General features: G+C 47.4%; 1 protein-coding gene across 1 annotated transcript; it reads left to right on the top strand.

Moving 5' to 3' along the window:
* Window positions 1–63: 63 nt before the first annotated feature.
* Window positions 64–12,063, top strand: KIF20A (kinesin family member 20A). Its single transcript, XM_004609897.2, has 19 exons — window positions 64–195; window positions 790–975; window positions 3,717–3,806; window positions 3,901–4,020; window positions 5,407–5,545; window positions 5,666–5,853; window positions 5,940–6,069; window positions 6,231–6,425; window positions 6,524–6,635; window positions 6,871–6,939; window positions 7,121–7,264; window positions 7,474–7,639; window positions 7,947–8,111; window positions 8,205–8,344; window positions 8,439–8,541; window positions 8,835–9,030; window positions 9,587–9,678; window positions 9,846–9,983; window positions 11,587–12,063. Exons 2-19 carry the CDS (start codon window positions 811–813, stop codon window positions 11,908–11,910), a joined length of 2,676 nt encoding a protein of 891 aa, XP_004609954.2. The 5' UTR covers window positions 64–195; window positions 790–810; the 3' UTR covers window positions 11,911–12,063.
* The last annotated feature ends 343 nt before the right edge of the window (window positions 12,064–12,406 follow it).

Below are 12,406 nucleotides of genomic sequence, written 5' to 3'. Positions count from 1 at the left end.
CTGGCGCTGATTGGTCGCTGCAGGCGTCGCCCCCTCATTGGCCCAGCGAACACCAGCGCGTAATTTAAAACATTGTATTGGGAACAAAGCTGCACCGCGTGGGTGGAGCTGTGCTCTCGGGCGGCGAAGGCGCAGGTTCCGCGGCGGAGTGTGGGCTGCTGGTGCCGGAGCAAAGATCCACCGTCACATAATTGGGTGAGTGTGCGGTACCGGCTCTGACTCTCGAAGAATAGGACTTTTCGAAAACGGAGCTGCCACCCTTTTTTTCTTTTTTTCCTCTCTTAAATTTGTCTGTGAACTCTCGCTGGGGCTGGCGGCGAGGCTTGCTGACACCACCTCCACGGCACCACTGGGCGAGGCACCTTAATTGCAATGCGTTCTTCTGCTTTTAGAGCCGGATTTTCTTTCCTGCTAACGGTCGGACAGGATTAAATAATTAACCCCACATTTCCTTTCCTTCCCCTTGGCTTGTAGTTTCGGCTTGTAGTGCAGGGGAGAACAAGGTGTGGTGGTGCAAAGGTATTCTTTCTTCTTTTCTTTCTTTCTTTCTTTCTTTTCTTTTTTTTTTTTTTTGGCTTTTTGGGTCATACCCGGCGATGTTCAGGGCACACTCCTGCCGCTGCACTCAGGAATTAATCCTGGCAGTGCTGGGGGAATCAAACCCGGGTTGGTCGACCGCATGCAAGGCAAATGCCCTACCCACGGTACTACCGCCCCGGCCCCAAGGTATTGTTTCTTATCTTTTCAATTCCTTAAGTGCTACTACACCCAGCCCACTCTTGTCTTTAGATCGAAGCTGCCCCTGTTGTCATGTCACAAGGCATCCTTTCTCCGCCTGCCGGCTTACTGTCAGATGACGAGGTCGTGGTCTCCCCCATGTTTGAGTCCACAGCTGCAGATTTGGGGTCTGTTGTCCGCAAGAAGCTACTCTCAGACTGCTCTGACATCTCCTCCTCCTCGGAGGACAAGCAACAGGTAAAGGAGGTGACTTGGGGGCAGAAGGATATGTTCAGCCTACTAGTTATCAGCATTAATATAAACTCAAGGTCAAATAATCCTGCTCCTGTGAGAAATCAGAGACAGTTCAAGCAGGACAAGTAAGAAACAGAAGCATTTGTATTCATTAGGAAGAAAAAAAATTTACATTGCAGTAATGAGAAACACTAAAGTATATACTCTTTTTATCTCTTGGACTAAACCAGGCAGTGTTCAGGGAGTATTCCTGACTCTACTCAGGAATCATTTCTGGTGGGGTCCAAGGGACCTTATAGAATGCCAGGATCAAACCAGGTTGGCCACAAGCAAGACAAGGGCCTTACTTGCTGTACTGTTTCTCCTGCCACCACATCCCCCTTTTTGGTTTTTGGGCCACACCCACTGATGCTCAGGAGTTACACCTGCTGGGGCTCAGGGGGCCATATGGGATGCCAGGAATTGGAGCTGATTCGGCCTCATGCACCCTACTAGCTAAAATATCTCTCCAGTCCCTCAATTGTATACTCTTAATTAATTCAATGAGAGGATGATAATAGTTATCTCTCCTTTACTGTGAAGCCCAGAAGTATTTTGCACAGCAATTTTATTGTCATTAAGTAGGTGAAATGCACCCCTAGGGTTTTTTTTTTTCTTTTTGGGTCACACCAGGCAATGCACAGGGGTTACTCCTGGCTCATGCACTCAGGAATTACTCCTGGCAGTGTTTGGGGGTGGGGGCGGGGGGGGTGGAGGTGGAGGCCATATGGGTTGCTGGGAATTGAACCTGGGTCCGCCTCTTGCAAGGCAAACGCCCTACCCCCCTACCCTCTGTGCTGTCACTCCAGCCCCACCCAGGGGATTTTGTGGGTTTTTTTTTTACTTGTTTGTTTTTGGGTTTTTTTTGAAGCCAGGGGTTTGGGTACACACCTGTCAGGAGCTGCTTCTGGTTCTGTGCTCAAGCGTCACTTCTGGTGGTGCTTAGGGAACCATATGTGATGCCAGGAATTGAACTGAGGTTGGCCACATGCAAAGCAAGTGCTTTACCCGATGTGCTTTACCTCTTCCCTCTCCCCTCTACTCCTTATCCCTTTCCGACCCTCCCTCCTTCCTCTCCTCTCTCTCCTGCACACTCAGGGGTTTTTTTGTTTGTTTATTTTTTGTTATTTTTTTGCTTTTTGTGTCACACCTATCGATGCTAGGGGTTAACCCCTGAATTTCTCCTGGTGGTGCTGGAGAGACCATATGGGATTGAACCCGGGTTGGCCGCTTGCAAGGCAAACATCCTACCACTGTACTGTCGCTCCGACCCACACCCAGGTTTTCATACCAACCACTTCCATTTTGAAGCCTTTCTCTAGCCAGGCTGAGGTTTCTCAGCTCCATCATTGATATTTGGGACTAAATATATTTTTCTTACAGAGAATTGTTTTCTGTCTCCTAATATATTCTTGGCCTCTTCCCACTGATGTCTACTACTTCCAGTGACAACCAAAGAACCTTTCCTGACATTGTTAAATAGCCCCTGGGAGAGAAACTGCCTGGTTAAAAAGAACTATATCTCCTTTTTCATAAAAGAGAAAATTTTATGAGACCAGAAGATATAACAATGCCCTTTACTCTGAGACTCTGCAGAGTTCCTTGCTGGACATAGTAACCACACTAAATATCTGATAAATAAATAAGGCGGGTGAGGGGGGAGCTGTTATTATTTTGTTTGCTTTTTGGGCTACACCTGGTGGTGCTCAGCACTTACTCCTGGCTCTGTACTCAGGGATCACTCCTGGTGGGCTCAAGGGACCATGGGGGCCCAAACAGCCTATCTTTCTGGCCCTGAGGACTGCTATTATTTTTTTTATTATTTTTTTAAATTCTTTTATTGATTCACCATGTGGAAAGTTACAAAACTTTCAGGTTTAAGTCTCAGTTATACAATGCTCAAACAGGACTGCTATTATTAACCACACTTTACAGAAGTGGGAACTGAAGCAGAGACTTCAGATAACTTGTTCAAGTTCCCATAGTTACTAAATGATGGAGTTGGGATTCAAAATCAGCAGTCTGCCTCCACAATGTTGAACATTCTATTCTGTGCCAGAACAGCACATGCTGAGTTTTTGTTTTGGTTTTTGGTTTTGGGCCATACCCAGCAGTGCTCAGAGCTTACTCCTGGCTCTGCACTCAGGAATCAACTCCTTTTGAGCTTGAAGGACCATATTTTATGTCAGGGATCAAACCCAGGTCAACCACATGCAAGGCAAGGCAAGTGTCTTACCTACTGCTCTATCTCTCCATCTCCAGCACATACTGATTTTTTTTCTTTTTGGGTCATTCCCAGCGATGCTCAAGGTTAGTCCTGGCTCTACACTCAGGAATTATTTCTGGCGGTGCTCAGGGGGACCATATAGGATTCCGGAGATTGAACCCGGGTTGGCTACATGCAAGGCAAATGTTCTACCCACTGTACTACGCTCAGGCCCGCACATGCCAATTATTATGCCAGTCATCCAATCCTAGCTCAGTGTGACAAGCCAGGTTTCTGGGTAACTTAAAGACAGGATGAGTGAGAAAATAGTTAAAAAGATCACAAAGGTTGGAACAGTTATAAAACCAAAGAGTTAGATGCACAAGATGTCTGCAGAGGAGTAGGGGTATAACGTGATTCCCAGAAACTGCTTTGTTCACCTTCTAAGAGGTAACCACAGTGGTTAACTGGTGGTCCTGGCCTGGAATTCTCCCCACAGGTTCCATGTGAGGATAACACTGAGAAGGTGAAAGTATACCTAAGGATCAGGCCCTTGTTGCCCTCAGAGTTGGAACGCCAGGAAGATCAGGTAAGTGAAGAGGGAAGATTCAGGATGGAATGATACAGCTCAGAAGCGTATTCCAGGAATGTCTCCTTCTTGACAATGGTTTTCCCCTTCTCAGGGCTGTGTCCATATTGAAAATTCAGAGACACTTGTCCTACGGGCACCCAAAGACTCCTTTGCCCAGAAGAGCAATGAGCGGGGAATTGGACAAGCCACCCACAGGTTCACCTTTTCCCAGGTATGGAAGTACAATGTATAGGGGTAACTTGACTTCCTCTTTAAAAGCTAGAGATTTATTTACTTGACTCTGAATTCCAAGAGGCATCTCTACAATTGAGGGGCCTATTCATATTCATTGTATCAAGTATTTTATGTACATTAATGCCCAACTTTTGTTTGTTTGTTTTTTTGCTTTTTGGGTCACACCCGGCGATGCACAGGGGTTACTCCTGGTTCTACACTCAGGAATTACTCCTGGCGGTGCTCAGGGGACCATATGGGATGCTGGGATTCGAACCCAGGTCGGCCGCGTGCAAGGCAAACGCCCTACCTGCTGTGCTATCGCTCCAGCCCCCACAACTTTTGTTTTTGAGAGGAGCACACTAAAATTAAAAATGCTTGGGAGTAATTTCTGGTGGTGCTCAAGAGATCATGAACTAAGTCTCTGGACCGCAGAAACAGAAACTCCATTGCTTTTTAATATTTTGGGTTTTAGGTCACATCCAGTGGTGCTCAGGACTTACTCTTGGCTCTGTGCTCCGGGATCACTCCTGATAGACTTGGGGTGCCAGGGATCAAACCTGGTTGGCCTCATCCAAGGCAAATGCCCTACCTGCTGTACTCTCTTTCCAACCTCCCAGCAACTCTATAATTAATGTCATCACTGTCCCTGCTTTCCTGACATGGATACTGTGGCTCAGTGAAGATATATCTTGTAACTTGACTATGGTAGAGTGTGGACTTGATTCTAAACACAATTCATAACCATTCTATTACCCCATTGTGTGTGTAGCTCTGAACTTATTTTAATTAATTTTTTTAGTGAAGCAACATACTTTTTATTGAAATTTATTTAGCATGATGTGAGGAGAAAGAGAGGAAATGTATTTAGGAGGGAACATGGAGAGCAAAGAAACATCGAGACAAGCAAGCGAAATACATGTTCAAGGGAGAACATGGGCTTGAAGACAAGCCGTAGCTCTGAATGGACTGGAGAGAGAGGTTCCCAAACTTAATTGGGAATCATTCATTGCCTCCCTGGAAATTATCTTCCTTATGCAGCCAAATATAAAGCAGCCCCCCCACCCCCAACAGCCACACACTGTTCCCAAGACTCTTAACACTCTCTTCATTCCACTGCTCCCCAAGGGGCAGTGTCACCCCCTTTGGGAAACACTGGTGGATAGCATACCTTAAGTATTGGCTGACTAGGATGGGGGGGGAGGGGAGGAAGGGATGAATAAGAGAGGGCTTAAGCCTTCCGTGTTTCAGGAGCTGGCTCAAAGCACATAGGAAGAAGTGTTCTCTGAAGTGTGCTCCAGAACCAGCCACCCAGGAAGAACGTCATCTGCTGGAGGCAGAGGAGATGAACAATAGGCCTCTGAGAAATTTGATCTCTCTCTAGATCTTCGGACCAGAAGTGGGACAGGCATCCTTCTTCAACCTGACCATAAAGGACATGGTAAAGGACGTGCTCAAAGGACAGAACTGGCTCATCTATACATACGGAGTCACCAACTCAGGGAAAACTCACACAATTCAGGGTAAGTAGTAAGCTTCATGGGATTGCTAATTGGGCCATACTGATATCTTCATCCGTGAATGCTCTCAGTTGTCGGGGGGAAAGGCACTTGTCCCACTGTCCATTCTTCATGTACCTTTAGGTACCATCAAGGATGGAGGGATCCTGCCACGGTCCCTGGCTCTAATCTTCAACAGTCTCCAGGGTCAGCTTCATTCCACACCTGATCTGAAGCCTTTGCTTTCCAATGAGGTCATCAGGCTGGAACATAAGCATATCCGTCAGGAAGAGCTAAAGAAACTGGCCCTATTAAATGGAGGCCTCCAAGAGGTGAAGTGTTGTTGTCCATAGAGTAGGGCATAGAGGGACCAATATTTGGAAAGTTTTGTGCTAATCGTCTCCCTGGGCCCCTCTAGGAGGAGCTGTCTACCTCTTTAAAGAGGAGTGTCTACATTGAAAGTCGGATGGGTACTAGCACCAGCTTTGACAGCGGCATCGCCGGGTTCTCCTCCACCAGCCAGATGACCAGCAGTAGCCAGCTGGATGGTATGTACCAGGACTGGGTTCTGTGCCAGGTAGCACTCCCTGCCTCCGACAGCTGCCACTGGGACAGACGGAAGTTGCAAGCTGCGCTCCTGAGACCCCTGCCAACCAAGGGCAGGTGGGCTTTTGAGGACTGATGCCCAGTGTACCGATTTCTTCCCCAGAAACAAGTTACCGATGGGCACAGCCAGACACTGCCCCTGTGAGTGTCCCTGCAGAATTTCGCTTCTCCATCTGGGTCTCCTTCTTTGAGATCTACAATGAACTCCTGTATGACCTGTTGGAACTGCCTAACCAGCAGCGCAAGAGGCAGACTCTGCGACTGTGTGAGGATCACAATGGCAATCCCTACGTGAAAGGTACGGAGAAGCGAGGGGGCTGCACAGCCCGGGAGAGTCTGGGGGAGACCCTAGCATGGCTCAGGTGTTTGCATCTCGTGTTCTCTCCTTGGTCTTAGATCTCAACTGGATTCATGTTCAGGATGCCGAGGAGGCCTGGAAACTCCTGAAAGTTGGTCGTAAAAACCAGAGCTTTGCCAGCACCCACCTGAACCAAAACTCCAGTCGCAGGTAAGGGGAATTGTGTTCCTGGAAATTTTAGCACTCACTTTACCTGGATAAGGAAACTGCAGGGTCGAGCAGTCATTCAGTGGGTAGAGTGTTTGCCTTGCACGCAGGCGACCCAGGTTTGATCATGTAAGGAATGATCTGAGCAGAGAGCCAGGAGTGAGCCCCAAGCACCATTGGGTGTGGCCTCAAAAGAAGGAAACAATGCAGTGATACATCCTTTTCTCTTAACTTCCAGTCACAGCATCTTTTCGATCCGGATCCTGCACCTTCAGGGGGAAGGGGATACAGTCCCCAAAATAAGCGAGTAAGTTTTTCCATTGAGAAAACTGGGCTTGGCCATAAATGGTGGCTGGGAAAGGGAGCATGGTGGGGGAGGGGTGGAGGGGGAATTATCTCTGTGAAATCTCCCCTCCCCGGAACTATATGAGAGGCTAGATGGCTCGTAGCGTGTGGGGTCCTTATGTCAATCCTGTCTCACGTTCTAGGTTGTCACTCTGTGATCTGGCTGGCTCAGAGCGCTGCAAAGATCAGAAGAGTGGTGAGCGGCTCAAGGAAGCAGGAAACATTAACACTTCTCTGCACACCCTGGGCCGCTGTATTGCAGCCCTGCGCCAAAACCAACAGAACAGGCAAGTTGCTGACTATAAGCTGTGGGCTGGGTGGTCTAAAGCTGCCGACAGTCTGCAGGTTAAAAAAATATATGAAAAGGTTGGGAAAACCAGCTTCCAAGAGTTCTGCCATTTGCTAGGCAACTTCTTCGTCCCCAATGGAGCTGGTGGGAGGTACCTGAGGAATTGGGGTTCTGTTCTCAGCGCTGTTCTCTCTGGTTCTTTGCTAGGTCAAAGCAGAACCTGGTTCCCTTCCGTGACAGCAAGTTGACTCGAGTGTTCCAGGGCTTCTTCACAGGTCGAGGTCGCTCCTGCATGATTGTCAACGTGAACCCCTGTGCATCCAACTATGATGAGACCCTTCACGTGGCCAAGTTCTCAGCTATTGCCAGCCAGGTGAGAAATTTGTAGTTGGAGAGTTGTGCTCCCTTGGATCAGTGTCTTTCCTTAAGAAATCTTATAGAGGGGCTGGAGCACAGCGGGTACGGCGCTTGCCTTGCACACGGCCAAGCTGGGTTCGATTCCCAGCATCCCATATGGTCCCCCAAGCACCGCCAGGAGTAATTCCTGAGTGCAGAGCCAGGAGTAACTCCTGTGCATTGCCGGGTGTGACCCCTACCCCCCCCAAAAAAAAAAAAAACTTGAAGAAATCTTCTAGAGACTGTTTTGGATTCAGTGAGGATTTTTTTCCCCCCACTACCAGCTTGTTCATGCACCGCCCGTGCATCTGGGATTCCCATCGTTGTATTCATTCATCAAAGAACACAGTCTTCGGGAATCGCCCACCTTAGAGACAGGAGCAAAATTAGAACCAGATCTTGATGAAGACGGTGAGAATGAAGTTGACATCTCCAGATACAGCAAAGAGGTAGGAAATTAGGAGAGTTGGTCCCCAGCTGGATGGCAGCACATGCTCACGCGGTCTTCCAGACAGCTGTCTGACCCAGGTGTTCCCACGCAGGAGCTCCTGCAGGTGGTAGAGGCCATGAAAACACTGCTTTTGAAAGAGAGACAGGAAAAATTGCAGTTGGAGATGCAGCTGCGGGATGAGATTTGCAATGAGATGGTGGAGCAGATGCAGCGGCGGGAACAGTGGTGCAGGTACGCCCATGACCACCAGGTCTGTCACCTAGGCTAGAGGCTGGGAAGGAGAGAGGGGCCTCCAAGTCGGAATTACTCGCTTCTCTTTTGGCAGTGAACATTTGGATACTCAGAAGGAATTACTGGAGGAAATGTATGAAGAGAAACTGAATATCCTGAAGGAGTCGCTGACAGTTTTTTACCAAGAAGAGCTTCAGGTGAGTTACCATGAACCCACCCAACCAGCTGCTCTGATTTCCATCACAAGTTTGCCTGAGGTATAGAGACTTTATATACTTAGGCAGGCAGGTGTAACTTATTTTTCTCCTTTTTATTTAGTGCTTTGTAGTTTGTTCATCTGTGTTTGGAGAATTAAGGGTTTGGTTGGCCAGGAAATGGCTTACGTGCTAGACAAACAGGCTTTCAGCCGTCAGTATTAGGGAAGGCTTTGTTCTTCTCTTCAGGATTTGTTGGTCTAGGGATGGAATTGTGCTCTCTGCTTCCCTCTCAGGAGCGGGACGAGAAGATTGAAGAGCTCGAGGCTCTCTTGAGGGAAGCCAGACAGCAGCCAGTCCCGAAGCAGGCAGAGTCTGAATGTACCCTACGGCGGTCACAAAGGTTGGCGAATTCTTCCTCTGCCCAACAGCTCCAGGAGGTTAAAGCTAAACTAGAACAGTGCAGAGCAGAGCTGTCTACCACCACTGAAGGTAAGGACGGGGAGAAGGAGGGAGAGATGTAATACTGACTCAGATTTTCAAACAATCACTGCAGCCTAAGTTCCTCTGTCCAAGCTACGTTGCCCCTGACCTTTCACTCCAGAATGCACGTGCCTCTCTTTTTATGAACGTTCTTATTTTGGAGCCACTTCCAGCTGTACTCGGTCCATGTGGTGCTCTGAATGGAACCCAGGACTTCGACATGTGAATCTTATGGTCAAGCCCTTTGATTTATCTTCCCTGCCTGTGGTCTTTTTATACTTGTTGCACTCTGCTTTAAGTCTAAGACTCCAGTCTGGAACCAGAGCGATAGTACAGCAGGTAGGGCGTTTGCCTTCCACGTGGCTGACCCGGGTTCAAGCCCAGTATCCCATATGGTCCCCCAAGTACCACAAGGAGTAATTTCTGAGTGCAGAGATAGAAGTAACTCCTGAGCATCACTGAGTGTGACACCAGAAGCAAAAAAATGAAAATTAAAAAAAAAAAAAAGACTTCAGTCCAAGGCTAGAAAGTCGACACATTAAAAGTCCCTGTTTCCTTCCCTTAGAGCTCCAGAAGTATCAGAGGATGTTAGAACCGCCACCCTCAGCCAAGCTCTTCACCACTGATGTGGACAAGAAATTAGAGGAGGGCCAGAAGGTAATTGCCAACATACCTTGTCCTTTTCGTCAGAACTCACAGGTCTGTGCGCAATCCTTGACAGTGGCTCCTTCACTCTGCTTTCGTTCTTCAGCATCCTTTCCTATCTGACTCCTCCAGATCATTGTCCGATCAGGCTTGGCCACAATCTCATCCTCCCTTTTCAGAATGTAAGGCTGTTGCGGTCAGAGCTTCAGAAGCTCAGCGAGTCTCTTCAGTCAGCAGAAAGAGCCTGTTGCCACAGCACTGGAGCAGGAAAACTTCGTCAAGTCTTGACCACCTGTGATGACACCTTAAGCAAACAGGTTAGGGGGTTCCTATCCTTCCCTTTCTCTTTCAGCAGCCCAGAGGGACAAAGACAAAGGGCAGACTTTTTGTTTGGTATCAGGGCCACTCCTGGTGTTGTTCAGAAGACCACATGGGATTGAACCTGGGGCTGCTACAGGGCAAATAAATGCCTTAGTTACTTTAGTTACTTTTGCTCTGGCCCCAGGGCAAGCATTTTAGATTGTGCTTTTACAGTCAGCAGGTTTTCTTCTTCCCTGCAAAATAACTCTTCACCAAGTATGAGGGACTGTGCTAAATAATTTATAGGCATTTTCTCTATAATAACCCTGGGGAGATGAATAGATCATATTTCACCTAAGATGCCTATATTGTAAGAAGCTATCATTTTACAAGCCAACACCAAAAAATTATTAGCTATGACCATTAGTCATCACTAAATTACATCCTGATTTCAGATCTGTTTTTTTCTCCCAAAATCAAGTGGACCAGATAGCTAGCTCAACAGGCTAGAGCACACGCCTGGCATGCCGGAGCCATGTCTCCAGTACTGCATAGTTTCCCTAGCACCACCAGGTGTGTCCCCAAAACAAACAAAAAGAAGTCATGTACTAAACACAGTATCTGATATCTGATCCTAGAAACAAGACTTTTTTTTTTTTAATTCCTGGCCCTGCACTCAGGGATCATTCCTGGTGGCAATGCTCAGGGACCATATGGGATCCTGGGAATCAAAGCCTGGTTGGCTAAGTGCAAGGCAAGCACCCCACCCGCTGTACCATACTATTGCTTTGGCCCGGGAGCCAAGGGTTCCACAGATTATGTAAATGTATTCAATATCAAACCACTTGTATTAGGAAATACCCTCTTAGAGACAGGGAGATTGCTCAAAGGGCTGAAGCACGGACTGTATCAGGGAACCCCATATCTCATCCCCAGCACCGCAATGACCCCGTGGCCAGGTGTGGCCCAAAAACTAAACCAAAAAAAGGAAAATAGGGGCCAGAGAGCTAGTACAATAGGTAAGGCATATGATTTGCATGTGGCTGTCCCGGGTTTGATCCCTGGTATCTCATATGGTACTCCAAGTGAGCACTGCCAGAGTGATCCCTGAGCACATAGCCAGGAATAAGCCCTGAGTATTGCCAGTTGTGGCTAAAAGAAGAAAGAAAACACCCTTGTATTAAGTGCCAGTTTGGGGGTTTATTTATACTACTGTGCAAAGAATCAAACCCAAGACCTCACGCAGGTTTGGCAAGTACTCTCACCACTGAGCCACACACATCACCAACCCAATTTGCTGGGGTCTTAAAATACCCACCATTTATAAGTTTTAACTTTAAAGAGCAGTCTTTATATTAACTAGCAGAAAGCATGCATTCTTTTGCCTTGGTTTCCTAATGTACTAGACAAAATATCCTTTTTGGGAGCATACTGGCAATGCTCAGGGGTTACTCCTGGCTCTGCTCTCAGGAATTACTCCTGGTGGTGCTTGGAGGACCATATGGGATACTGGGGATTGAACCCATGTTGGCTGTGTGCAAAGCAACACCCTACTTGCTGTACTATTGCTCCAGCCCCCCAGACATAATAGCTTCTGTGACTTTATTGCTTTTTCTTTAGGACCAGACCCTGGCTGAGCTGCAGAATAACATGATGCTAGTAAAACTAGACCTTCGGAAAAAGGCAGCCTGCATTGCAGAGCAGTACCACACTGTGCTAAAACTCCAACAAGGCCAGGCTTTTTCTACCAAAAAGCGTCTTGGTGCCAACCAGGAAAATCAGCAGCCAAACCAGCAGCCTCCCGGGAAGAAACCTTTTCTTCGAAACTTACTTCCCCGAACACCCACCTGCCAAAGCTCAACCAGCTGCAGCCCTTACGCCCGGATCCTTCGTTCACGACGCTCCCCTTTACTCAAATCAGGGCCTTTTGGCAAAAAATACTAAGGCGATAGAGTGATTGATTGCCTGAGGTGGGTCAGCTGCTCAGCTTAATCTCTTTTAAGCTTTACCATATACCTCGAACTCTGCCTGAAATGCAATACTCAAATATTATTTCCCCCTTTTTTGTAATATAATCACTTATGTAATCTCATGCTTTTTTATTTGTATGGTTTCTATGCACAATCAAAGGTTATATTAAATAAATATATTACTCACATTTTCATTTAAATTTCAAATTCAGCAAAATAATTATTTTAATCTTACAGCAGGTAGGGCATTTACCTTGCATGCAGTCAACTTGGGTTCAGTCTCTGGCATCACATAAAGTCCCCCCAGCCCCCTCAGGAGTGATCCCTGAGTGCAGAACCAAGAATCAGCCCTGAGCACTATCAGATGTGGGCCCCCTTTAAAAAAAAATACTATGAGAGCTGGGGAGAGAGTATAGCACAGCAGGGAGGGGCTAACCTTGCACGTGGCTGATCTGGGAGAATCACCAAGT

This window comes from Sorex araneus, chromosome 6 (genome assembly GCF_027595985.1).
Source record: "Sorex araneus isolate mSorAra2 chromosome 6, mSorAra2.pri, whole genome shotgun sequence".
Lineage (NCBI taxonomy): Eukaryota > Metazoa > Chordata > Mammalia > Eulipotyphla > Soricidae > Sorex > Sorex araneus.
The sequence above is the reverse complement of the archived record's forward strand: the minus strand, read 5'-3'. Positions and strand labels throughout refer to the sequence as shown.

Coding starts and splice junctions, on each gene's coding strand:
- KIF20A (XM_004609897.2), top strand. CDS start 811: ATGTCACAAGGCATCCTTTCTCCGCCTGCCGGCTTACTGTCAGATGAC. Junction 976..3,716: donor CCTCGGAGGACAAGCAACAG/GTAAAGGAGGTG, acceptor TTCTCCCCACAG/GTTCCATGTGAGGATAACAC. Junction 4,021..5,406: donor ACAGGTTCACCTTTTCCCAG/GTATGGAAGTAC, acceptor ATCTCTCTCTAG/ATCTTCGGACCAGAAGTGGG.